Raw genomic sequence first — 13,699 nt, forward strand, 5'->3', positions numbered from 1 at the left:
AAAAATCTTGTAATTCCAGCTGTGAATGGACAGCTTTTAGAGACTCCTAATCACCTCCTAATTGTCAATTGTCAAATGTCAATGTCAATTAGTCGTCAAACAAGTAAATTACACCCACCGAACTCGATCAATTTACCAATTTATTTTGAAAATATCTACAAATCGACCGAAAATTTTCGATATTTACAACATTTATCGAAACCAGGTTAGTACTTCGAATAATATATCTCGAAATACAAATGATTAAACACCTTATTAATATTTATTTTGTCACATATTCGCTCTGCATAACAGATATCCTGTTTTTTGTTGAATTCTCATTAATAATTAGAATTATATACAGGCGGAGATGACGAACCAAACTTCGCCAGTTGAGGAGCAGGAGAAGCTTCTTGAAGAAGCTTTGAATGTTGTAAAAGTACAGGTATTTACAATTCATGTTTTGTTTTCCTTATATCGATTTTGATGGTTAAATTTCTGAAGAAAAATTGACGGGTTTAGTGCGTAAATAAATATACATAATGCATTTAATTCATGGAAAATATGTATGATTTTTAAACAAATTTCAGGCATTTCAAATGAAAAGATGCTTGGACAAATCAAAGCTGATGGATGCATTGAAGCATGCTTCTACAATGTTAGGAGAGCTACGGACTTCTCTGCTGTCACCTAAAAGCTACTATGAACTGTGTATCCTTTTTATTTACAACAAATTTTAATGTCTTTTTAGTGTAGTGGACTTTGTTATCCTATGATAATTTATAAGGGTTGATTGCTTTATAATTATTTACCTGTTCATATATCTTGTTAAAAGTATGAATACTTATATAAGAATAGAGCAGAAGAATTTTTCCCATTCAAGTATAAACCTAATAGCTTACTCTAGAAAAATTTATAAATTGGTTGAGAATTATTCCAGTTTACTTGTTACAAACTACAAAAAGTAGTCAAAATCAAATTTAAATGTTTATAATAACAGTAGATGAGCTTTATTGCCTCAAAATTAATATACTTATTACCAAATAGTTAAATTGAAATATCCTTAGCTATAAGCAGACATGGCTATAACTGACGAGTTGCGTCACCTCGAACTGTACTTGCTGGAAGAGTTCCAGAAGGGACGTAAAGTCGCCGATCTGTATGAACTTGTTCAATATGCTGGCAATATTGTGCCCAGACTCTATCTGCTGATCACTGTGGGACTGGTGTATATAAAGACTAGCACTAATTTGAGGCGAGATCTGTTGAAGGTAATATAATTTGTTTATTCCTTTTCACATATTTTATATTTTGTAAATTTTTACAAAATCTTACAACATACTGTCTATATGTTTGTGATAAAATCAACTCGAGAAGAGATTTATTGAAGTTACAAATAAGCATTTTAAATGGATATTATTGCAAAGTAAATTAAACACAAATTAAATTGAATCAAATGCTACATTTCGAAACACAAAATTCTTATTTTAGACAGCTGCAGAAACCCATTTCACAGATAAGTATTTATTATTGTCATCTTGTAAGCATATTATCATGAAAATGTGTTTATATGTCGTAAAGCTTCGTGTATATTATTGACAATTTACATGCACATATCGCATTCTTTCTCTGCGCGTAGCACAATACGCTTACGATACGACTATGCTTACGGCTGTTATATGAACAGGGTAAAACGCGAATTTGTTTTACATGAACTTAACATTTAATATTTCAAGGAAATTTGTTCACTTTCTTTCAAAAAATTTTTTCTACAGGATCTTGTAGAGATGTGCCGTGGTGTTCAACATCCGTTGCGTGGCCTTTTCCTAAGGAACTACTTGCTACAGTGCACCAGGAACATTCTACCTGATACAATTGAAGCAGCTAATGAAAATGAAGGCACTGTGAGTTTAGATTTGTTGATTATTATGTAAAATATTAGTAATTTTGTGTTTTTTAATTTTGTTCAACTTAATAACAACCATGAATAGACTACAAGCCCGCATATGAAAAAAATATGGGTCAAATGAACCACCACGGGACATATCTAGTACGAAAGAAGAGCAAAAAATAATAAGATTCATCACTATGCCGTCACTTGTAAGCTGTCCAACTGAGTGCAGATGAGAATTGAAAAGTACAGGTAGACTCGGTAAATTTTGGTCATATATTTTTGTACGGCATTCTTAACCATCGATAGATCCATTAAAAATAATAAGAAACCGCTCAGTGCCGTACAAAAATGTTGGTCCACCAAGTCGGAATTTTTATTTAATTTCCGAGAGTTACCGGGGGTAAATTTGGTCATTTGAACATGTACGGCATCTGTGTCATACTATTGCTATACTGCTTTTAATCCATTATTCCGCAACGCCGTACAAAAATCATGGGGACAAGGGGAAAAAATCGAGAGTTGTAATCCCCTCTCTTTCCCCACTCCAGGGGGTCATTTGACATAACACGAAATAAATTTATTTTTAAAGTATTTTATGCATAGATAATATTTTTTCATGTGCCGTACATTTTCGTTGGTTCAAAGGGGAAAAATCTGAAAAAGAAAAAATCCATATAACGAAATGTTTGCTTTATATTTTGATAATAAAATATAAATATACATTAATATTAAGAAGCTCGAGGTGGTTAATTATCACCTTGGAAAGTCGGAGTCAAGTGGAATGGACTCCGTTAAATTGATGAACTAATAAAAAAGCTATGAACGAAAAGATGTGAATTATATGCAATCAGCCCATGAATACAGGTAAAGTCACAAGCAAATGCTAGTAATATATACATATTCAAAATGTACAAGTAAAGCGCTTTCAAATGATACCAATCACGGCATATTTATCTTAACTTTATTTTTTTACTCTGTATGTTTTGTCCGCTAGAGGGCGCCACATTAGATTTTGTGAAACCCCATATAGCCTTTAGCTAGCTGGTCGCTGGTTATCCAGTGAACAATTCAGACGCTTCTAATGATGTGTCATTTGTCGAATTCTGTTAAGTAGTTTAGAAGTTACGAGGGAATAGATGAACATACATACATGACCTGTCAAAACCATAACCCTCCTTTTGCTTTGCCATAGTTGGGTAAAAATATGTTAATGCCGTACTGTATCAAATGGCCATAAAGCACCCTTAAAATTGTAGCTTTCGTCGCTTTCATCAGCCTAAAAGATGTGGTCTGCACAAAAATGTACGGCATCGTTTTTTCCTAATTTATCTATGTTTATACTATTTAAAACAACGAATAAAGTGTAGAAAACTATTATATTTCATTAATCTACGATGTTTAAACTTTAACAAAATTTCTGGTTTTGCATTTCTCTATAACTTTTTTTAGAACGGTTTCTTTTGAACGGCAATACTATACAACAATTGAATTTTACAATATCATGTTAAAAAAAAAGTTCCCGTACAGGGTCAAATGACCTTACAGCTCTTTATATCAAGAATTCGATGAAATTAAGATGATTATTGGTATACATTTAAAAGAACAATTATTTTTTGACGGCATTGCTTTTAATAGTACTTTTGAGTGCTAGATAATGTTTTGGAACCGAAGCCGTACTTAGTCAAATGACCCCCTGGAGTGGGGAAAGAGAGGGGATTGCAACTCTCGATTTTTTCTCCTTGTCCCCATGATTTTTGTACGGCGTTGCGGAATAATGGATTAAAAGCAGTATAGCAATAGTATGACACAGATGCCGTACATGGTCAAATGACCAAATTTACCCCCGGTAACTCTCGGAAATTAAATAAAAATTCCGACTTGGTGGACCAACATTTTTGTACGGCACTGAGCGGTTTCTTATTATTTTTAATGGATCTATCGATGGTTAAGAATGCCGTACAAAAATATATGACCAAAATTTACCGAGTCTACCTGTACTTTTCAATTCTCATCTGCACTCAGTTGGACAGCTTACAAGTGACGGCATAGTGATGAATCTTATTATTTTTTGCTCTTCTTTCGTTCTAGATATGACCCCTGGTGGTTCATTTGACCCATATTTTTTTCATATGCGGGCTTGTAGTCTAGAAATATAGTTGTAACTTCACAAATTGTAAGAATGTTCGTCAATTGTAACAAAAAACGAGTGTCGATTTGAAACAAAATAAGGATCACTTCTCAACTAATAATTGTAAAATTTATGACAATTTTTCAGTCTTGTCTAACTTGTATCCTTAAAAATACAGTTACAAATTAATAAATATGTAATTTCTATACTCATAAAACAATATTCTTATTCATCTATTGTAGGTTCGCGATGCAATAGATTTTGTGTTAATGAACTTCGCTGAAATGAACAAACTGTGGGTGCGAATGCAACATCAAGGCCATTCAAGGTATTTTCTTAATATGATATTAGGTTTATAATAATTGCAGAATAAAGTTAATGAAAAAAGATTTTTATTCCATTGATGTAAAATAAACTAGACTCACATTCATATTCAAATACTATCTGAAACAAAACTCTGCCTACACGTCTTTTAGGCAGAGTTTCTTAATGATTGATACAACCGGCTTTGAATATTACTACCACGAAATAAAATAGTAACAGCAATGAATGTTTTATACAACGTTGCTCGATATTTTTTGACAATATATTAGTATTTTATGCTCACCATTTTTATAAAATTGTTATAATCTTTGTTAAATATATTGTAAATTCATATACATAGCTACTATTTTACATTTTCACAGGGATAAAGAACGTCGCGAACGCGAACGTTCCGAACTACGCATCCTCGTTGGCACCAATCTAGTGAGATTGTCTCAACTAGAGTCAGTCGGAGTAGAAGATTATAGACGACTAGTGCTACCGGGGATACTGGAGCAAGTAGTCAGCTGTAGAGACGCGATAGCACAGGAGTATCTCATGGAGTGTATTATACAGGTAAGAATCAAGATTTATTCCTTCTAGAACATTCCATTGTTACAAATATAGTGAGATTGTCTCAACTAGAGTCAGTTGGGGTTGAAGATTATAGACGATTAGTGCTACCGAGGATACTGGAGCAAGTAGTCAGCTGTAGAGACGCGATAGCACAGGAGTATCTCATGGAGTGTATTATACAGGTGAGAAGGAAGATTTATTCCTTCTAGAACATTCCGTTGGTACAATGGTTAGATTGTCGCAACTACAGTCGAAAGAGAGAAAAATAAAAATTATTCCAAATACATAAAAAAAACTGTGGCACTCGGGGACTGCCGCGGTAAAGCTATTGCATGCTATGCCTTCAAGCCACACCTCCGCGCCTCGGAGTGGGGAGCGTGAGGTTTTTTCGTTACGGAATTTCTCGATTCGGTCCCCGCGCTCAAGGCCCGCGATAGAAGCTATGCAATAGCTTAAAAATATAAAGCCTATTTGTACCAGTATATGTTGATCAGCAATGTTGCTAGAAACATTTTATTTTAATTTCGAAAAGACGAAATTAACTGTGTAATATAATGTTGACTGTTTGTTGTTAAACAAATGTTTGCTTTGAATAAACAGTGGCATATTCATACTTAATTCGAAGTCAGACAAAATATTGTAGTATTTGTTTAACTGGAATACGAAAAGTACGTAACAGAAAAAAGAAATAGAATGCAATGATTACCCTCTTCAAAACATAACTAAAACAACAAATATCACGCAACTTGTGTCGCGTGTTATGTTATATTATTATAGATTTCATATTTTTTTTAGGTATTCCCTGACGAGTTCCACTTGGCGAATCTTCAACCGTTCCTCAAGTCATGTGCTGAATTACAACCAGGAGTGAATATAAAGAACATCATCATTGCTCTTATTGAACGCTTAGCTGCGTATAGCCAGGTCTGAAATCGGTTATTTACCTATCTCCTTTTAATATAAAACGTAAAGTTAATTATTTTAAAAAAATATTATGGACCTATTAGTTTTCCGGCTGCGGCTTCGCCCGCATAATTCCCGTTACTGTGAAATTTCCAAGATATAACCTGTCCTATATTCTTTCTCAGGTCTCAAGCTATCTCTGTACTAAATTTTGGCCAAATCGGTCCTAGGGTTGAGGCGTGAAGAAGTGACAGATTTACTTTTTCATTTATAATTATTAATTGGTAAGGTTTACTCTGTAAAGCAGAGTAATAATGTATTTTTATCAATAAAATTTATTTTTTTACAGAGAAATGAAGGTAATATAAACTTGAGCGTGGTTTTAGAAGATGGAAAGGAGCAAGAGGTGCAATTGTTTGAAGTATTCTCTGACCAAGTGGCCGCCATTACGCAGGTAAAAGTCATACTGAATTTGATATTTTGGTTTTATGGCATTCAAATGCTTTATAATAATATATTATTTTCTATTCTTCACAAAAAAAAATACTATTAATATAATGGTGAAAGTTTGTGTATGTGTCAAATAGGACCATTCTCACATTAATTTTTTAATAAGAATATAAAATGTATTCATTAATATTATACTAAAGTTAAGTTGTGCAAATTCAATTCATTTCTATTCAAATAAATGTGTTATTGTATAGATGAAATTTAGTGTGAACATTGGCATAATACCGTACTCTACTTATTATCCTGTAATTCATTTAGGGTACTTTTTAATGTTCAATTTTGTTGGATTTATTTTACCTTACCTTACTTAAGTAGTTGGACAAAGAGAATCCAAAATTCTTGTATAACCTTTAACTTTTTTTAATTACCAGAGTCGCACAGACATGCCGCCAGAAGACATGCTGTCATTACAATTGGCTCTACTAAAATTGGCTCAGCGCTGTCATCCGGACAAACTGAGCTATGTGGACCGAGTGTTGGCTCATACTGATAGGATCTGTGCTGATATTCAGCAGAGTAGGTAAGTGTAGGAAAAAATAAGTCAAATTTTAATTGATAATAGTTAACTTTAATCTTCAATAAACTAAAAATGGCCTTTCTTTGAACAATCTGCAGGCAATTAGGCATATTGGATTCAATTTTCCTGAAGCCTGTTTAGAAATAGAAAATAGAAAAAATCTTTATTGAAAAAGTTTTAAAATAATACAGTTATAATTTGAAAATTTAAGCCTTTGTTAGTTCAGAACTGTGTTACAGGCTTTAGAAATCACAATTTTAGTATATTGGTTGCCTTTTTCAACCTAATTAATTTTGCAATTTAATTGAGCTAATAGTTTATAACTTTAATCTTCAACAAACTAAAATTGCCTTTCTCTCTAATACAAGTATTTTTCAATAATCTGTAGGCAATTAGGCATGTTGGATTCAATTTTCCTGAAGCCTGTTCCTTTAAGATAAATATTTTTTTGTCTTATGGATTTCATTTTTTTTAACTTAGTACACATACTATGTAATGTGTGTAATATATAATATGATGCAGGCAAATTGTATTATTTCGCCGTTTACAATGACTTGGCATTTTGTGATATGTCGAGAATCCGTAATCAGAAGTTAAAAATAATACAATTTGACTGCGACATATATACCAAAAAATAATAAACTCTATATAAGTTTTAGCACTTCAAGAAATCCCTAATTTTACTATAATTTTTCAGTGGCAAAACCCACATAGAACACAACACACCAGTATTCAAAGAGCTGATGAAGATCCTCAAGCTCCCTGCAGACCACTATAAGAATATTCTTACTTTGATCAAATTACAGAACTATGGTCCGTTGATAAATAGATTGAACCAACCGGGAAGGCTCATGATTGCAGTGCATTTAGTGTCTGATGTATTGGAAAGTGATACAACTGTGTCTAGTCCGGAGGATGTGAGTCAATTTGTAAAATAATAGTTCTTATATATAAGTGACTAGCGGTCCGCCCCGGCTTCGCCCGTGGTACATATTTCGCAATAAAAAGTAGCCTATGTTCTTTCTCAGGGTCTACAGATTGTCTGTGCCAAATTTCATCAAAATCGGTCCAGTAGTTTATGCGTGAAAACCATACATACATACATAATTACATAATTACAAACCTTTCCTTTTTATAATATTAGTATAGATATAACGATCATGAGGCAGGATTCGGACTTGCGTCTGCTGCCTTAAGGGTGCTTTTCCACCAATAATGTGTGAGGTATGTGTTTGTAAATAGCCAAGAAGCTTATATCTAATACACTGGAGATTGCACTATGACCATTAACTTGTAACAAGAAAATATGACCTTGAATGACGCCTGTATGTTTTTTTATCCCTTTCACACCTAACTTGGCAAGTTGGTGTGAAAGGGCTTCTTGTAAATAGCCAAAAGTATCGCTTCAAACTTCAAATTATCCCCCAATTAACACATTCCTCACTACACATCCTCGCACATTATTGGTGGAAACGCACCCTAACGGGGCAATGCTTCATTTTGACAATGAAGTTTTAGAAGTCATAATATGTGTCACAGCAGTAATCTATACTTCTATACTAATATTATAAAGCTGAAGAGTTTGTTTGTTTGTTTGTTTGAACGCGCTAATCTCAGGAACTACTGGTCCGATTTGAAAAATTTTTTCGGTGTTAGATAGCCCATTTATCAAGGAAGGTTATAGGCTATTTATCATCACACTAAGACCAACAGGAGCGGAGCCACGCGGGTGAAACCGCGGAGCGCAGCTAGTTTTGGATAAAGTATCTCTTATTTAGTGTAGTAATGCTATAAAAACTATAGAAGTATTTATTAAAATGAAATTTTCTTATCTATATAGGTGGATGCAGTATTAACTATGGTCGATGTGTTGGTGAAAGACCAACCTGATCAGCCGGAAGAGTGTGACGCTGAAGATTTCATGGAGGAACAAGGGCTTTTAGCCAGGTAATTAATTATAGTATTTTGGATATAAATTAATATTATTATTTCTTTATTACTCTTCAATAAAACTATACATATAAAACTTATTGCTAATATAAGTATACAAAACTAAAAACAGTATAGTGTAGTATTATTATCAATAGAAAAATATTCGACAGCTGCATGTAACATGTAACAATTTTATTATAATTATAATAATAACTCAGACATTGAACTTTTTCAAGTAAAGTTATTGTAACGGCATAGGCGTAATAATGTAAGCCTTGTATAATTTTTATTTGCATTAATGCAATGTGTAGCTATGTTTGCTCTGCAAAAGGTGGAGAAAAAGCGGTTTTGACTTACGTTATTTAGTTATGGGGACATAACAAAAATCCTAGTTCTCAACTTTGGAGAGAAATAACGCGAGTCGCCATTTTGAATTGAATGCACGTGGTAAAATTAGATTTTTAACGTGATAACGTTTTTAAAATCGTTTTAGTCGGGTGACATGTTTAGAAACTTGTGTCACACCAAAACCTCACGAGCGCGATCGCAGGTATAACGAGAGAGAGAGACGGACCGATCTCCCGTCTCATCTCGAGCGCTGCCACTGTATTATGTTATCACGTAAACATCTCGATCGTAAACCTACTTTACAAACAACCAATTTTTCTTTTCTTTTAATATTGACTCGACAGTTGACTTTGTGATAATAATTTGATAATATTATTATTTTGCTCCTTCAGATTAATACATCACTTCAAGTCGGATTCAGCGGACCAACAATACCAAATACTTAGCGCGGCAAGAAAAGCATTACAAGGCGGTGGAGCGAAACGCATTCAACATACGTTCCCACCGATCGTGTTTCACGCGTACCGACTTGCTTTCGTGTATAAGGACCTTAAGGATCAGGTAATATGGTTCAATTTTGAATAGCTAAACTTGAATAATTACGATCAATATTGTATTTGTGTATATGGACCTTAAGAGCTAGGTAATAAGGTTCAGTTTTGAATAGCTAATATTGAATGTCGTATTCCACGCTTATTGACTCGCTTTCGTGTATAAGGACCTGATCCGAGCGAAACGCATACAACACACGTTCCGACCAATTGTATTTCACGCGTACCGACTTGCTTTCGTGTATAAGGACCTTAAGGAGCAGGTAATAAGGTTCAATTATGAATAGCTCATGTCTAATTGAGCACCATATAGGATTTGTCGATAAAGACCTTAAGAGCTAGGTTATAAGGTTCAATGTTGAATACCTAAAATTTAAAAAAATAATAATGTGTACTGCATAGTCGTGTATAAGGACCTCAAGGATCAAGAAATAAGGTTCAGTTTTGAATAGCTATAATTGAATAATCGAGCACTATTAGGGATTTTCGATGAAGACCTTAGGCACTAAGTAATAAGGTTCAATTTTGAATAGCTAAAATTTAATAAAATAATAATGTGTACATACTGCATAGCATTTGTCTCTATGACTCAAGGATCAGGTAATAATTTTAATTTTGAATTGTAAGTTTTTTTATTGCTATATTGTAGTGATCAACAGGTTCCGGCTGATTGATTAATTTTGTACCTTAAATAATAAGTAATAAGGATCAAATTTGAATAGATTTTAAATTGTTATTATCTTGTAGATTTGAACGCAATGCGGTTTTCGTCCACAAGGATTGTAAGGACCAATTACTAAGGTTCAATTTTATATAAAATTTGCTTCTTTTCAGGATGAAATGTGGGAGAAGAAATGTCAGAAAATATTCCAGTTCTGTCATCAGACTATCAGTATGTTGGTGAAAGCTGAACTCGCTGAATTACCTCTAAGGTGATTAATTTGAACATTTATTCTTTATGTTAATAGTTCGCTTTTTACATATTGTTTTAGTTCTTGATTTTAGGAAATCTGAGCATCAATAAATTGAAGGCTTTTAATTTTGAAAGTATATTTAACAAATGTTGGTATTCACTATTTATAGGTATATAAAAAAGTTTGGATTCATCTCAAGTTTTGGGGTGATTAAAAAAAGAAGCTCTACACAATTTAAAAGAATAGAAAATGATTGTGATTATGACGCGGGATTCATCCTGCGTTTTTTACCTCACCTCGGCGACGCGGACGCCGCAAGATCGAACGATTTCTATTTCTTTATAAAATCTTCAAATATTTATAAAAAACTAGCGGTCCGCCCCGGCTTCACCCGTGGTACCTACATGTTTAAACTATCCTATCGCTCAAGTTGGATCGAACTGCACATGGTGTGCGAATTTTATTATAATCGGTTAAGTGGTGTAGGAGTCCATTGAGGACAAACATTGTAACACGAGATTTATATATATTAAGATTGAATTATACAGAAGACAGATTGACATAACTTAATAAAAATCAATATTTTTCCCCAGATTATACCTACAAGGCGCGCTAGCCATAAGCGAGATTGGTTTTGCCAATCACGAAACGATAGCTTACGAATATCTCTCGCAAGCTTTCTCACTATATGAGGATGAGATATCGGATAGTAAAGCGCAATTGGCAGCCATCACTCTTATTATAGCCACGTTTGAGCAGATTAACTGTTTTGGTGAGTTATTTTTAAGGAAAAATTTTTGGGTGTGTAGTTACTTAGATTTGATATTTCTTTTTATTACGTACTTAAATTTATAAATACTTGGAGATGGGAATATTTTCTGACAGTGTATGTGCGGACAATTTTAAGCTATTGCATAGCTTCTATCGCGGGCCTTGAGCGCGGGGACTGAATCGAGAAATTCCGTAACGAAAAAACCTCACGCTCCCCACTCCGACGGGCGCGGAGGTGTGGTTTGAAGGCATAGCATGCAATAGCTTTACCGCGGCAGTCTCCGAGTGCCACACGTCTTTTTTTTAATTTGTAAGATCATTGTGAGCTTGGTAAGCTTTCAAGTGATCTAACAGCCTTTAGATGCACTAACAGTAAATAGCAAATACGTTTTTACATTTAAAATGTAATAACCATTATAAAATTGGTAATGTATCACTGTAATATTTTTGATACATTTTATAATTGTACGAACACACGCTGCTTATAACATTTTCGATTATTTTTATGTAATAGTTACACCAATTAATTACATTTTTTTGCTCGTACAGGCGCCGAAAATGCTGAACCGATGCGCACGGGCTGCGCTCTAGCAGCAAGCAAGTTGCTCAAGAAACCTGATCAGAGTAGAGCCGTGGCGTTGTGTGCACATCTCTTTTGGAAGGGAGCTAAGGATGGGAAACAGGTGAGAAAAAGAGATTAGAAGAGAGATGAGAGAGAGAGAAAAAGAGATGAGTGTGAGATTATTATTATGTTTGTTTTGCGAATCTTATTTATCTATCTACACATGCGTTAAAAGGTTTTTTTTAATTATTTTTTATTAATTTTAATTAGGTAAAGACTTATTATACTATGTTTTGACCAGTTTACTTCATTAAAATTTCTACATGAATAATTAATAATCGTATTAAAAATCCGTTAAAAGTTTTCAGTTAGTGGAAAATAATCGATCAATTGGCGGGATTCGAACCCGCTTCCTTTGTTTGTTTCTTCTTATTTTTAATTGATGCCCACGATACAGGCCACGAGTCTAGCTGGGCATTTTACTTCATTTTCTATGTGATAAAAAATGCCGATTTTATTTCACTTCAAAATATATTCAAATGGCATTTATAGCTATAAAAAATACAAATATTATTTTTTCCCAGTGGCCACTAAACGAAGCGACGCGAGCGTTAGATTGCCTCAAGAAAGCAGCTAGAGTTGCACAGCAATGTATGGACGGCGGTGTGCAAGCGCAGTTATTGGCTGAACTACTGGGCAGATATGCCCTGCTACGGGAAAGGGGCAATGAGGCACTCACCACTAATCTTATTGAGGCAGTAAGTAGCTAAAAAACAAAAAAAAAACTTTTTTTGAAGTGAAAACTTCTTTAGCGGCGTTGAGCACTTTTTCTGTAATGGGTATAAAATCTTAAACTCGCGTCAGGACACGTGACCTGATCGAAAAAGCGTAAGACGGATACCATTCCAAAATATCAAACATGCTCAACGTTAATAATCAAGTTTTCACTTCTGCCGGCACTCCCGGAGTGCAACCCGTCTTTTTTTACTTACTAGCTGTTCTGGCTGATTTCCTGTCTTCGTGAGAACTTAAACTTGGAATACATAAATAGTCCACAACATTTTTATTGCTTATATCTAATATACGCCGTTATCACTTGTCTAATTTTTACAGTACAAAAAGTTTTTAAATGTTTACGTAGTAAGTAATTAATTCTAGATATCATAATTATAAAAAAATAAATAAACCTCGCTACATGCATACATATTCCATTTTCTCTCGCTATTAATAACTAAGTAAATTGTAATTTTAAATAACTAACAGCCAATAAAATTTCCATAGATAATACAGAAAATCCGCGAAGAGCTAGCGAATCTGGACCAATCCGAGGAAGTGGAACAGATTACTAAACACTTTCACAACACACTACAGCATCTCAAGAACAGAATGGAGTGCCCCGACCCGGACGGACTCGGGTATGAGGGGCTAGTGTTGTCGTAAAAAAAAATTTAAAAAGAGCGTGTTTCAAAAGTGTAACTTCTTTGGCCAGATTCAAAGATACTAAAATCGTCGCCTTACTTCATGACGTGATAGCATTGCCCTGACGCGACCTTGAAATTTTACGCGCCTAAAGAAGTTTCACTCCAAAAAATGTTGTCTATGGTATTTTTTTATAGAGCATAGTGAGGGAAGCGATTGTGCGATTTTTTTGGTGGAGTAATGAATGTAAGTAAATTCAGTATGATTCATTTTGTTTTTAATTTTTTGTAGGTCAATCATATATGGGAGATTAACCAATATATGTAATATTCAAAAGTGCATTATTTTGTTAATTAATTAATATTATGTAGATTCAATTTTGTGAAAAAACA

The 13,699-nt window shown here is 33.9% G+C and overlaps 1 protein-coding gene across 1 annotated transcript; it reads left to right on the plus strand.

Moving 5' to 3' along the window:
- Positions 1-82: 82 nt before the first annotated feature.
- On the plus strand, positions 83-13,343 carry Vps35 (Vacuolar protein sorting 35). The gene is made up of 18 exons (XM_090116200.1): positions 83-205; positions 344-424; positions 570-690; positions 1,057-1,250; positions 1,755-1,883; positions 4,244-4,329; positions 4,688-4,880; positions 5,676-5,804; positions 6,133-6,237; positions 6,665-6,813; positions 7,508-7,727; positions 8,651-8,757; positions 9,483-9,651; positions 10,476-10,573; positions 11,149-11,327; positions 11,876-12,009; positions 12,473-12,646; positions 13,170-13,343. The coding sequence occupies exons 2-18, from the start codon at positions 350-352 to the stop codon at positions 13,326-13,328; spliced, it is 2,421 nt and encodes an 806-aa protein (XP_089972326.1). The 5' UTR covers positions 83-205; positions 344-349; the 3' UTR covers positions 13,329-13,343.
- Positions 13,344-13,699: the final 356 nt, after the last annotated feature.

Source organism: Colias eurytheme, chromosome 25 (genome assembly GCF_061535395.1).
Source record: "Colias eurytheme isolate Ceu_HAF_F1 chromosome 25, ilColEury1 Martin Lab GWU primary, whole genome shotgun sequence".
In the NCBI taxonomy this organism is placed as follows: domain Eukaryota; kingdom Metazoa; phylum Arthropoda; class Insecta; order Lepidoptera; family Pieridae; genus Colias; species Colias eurytheme.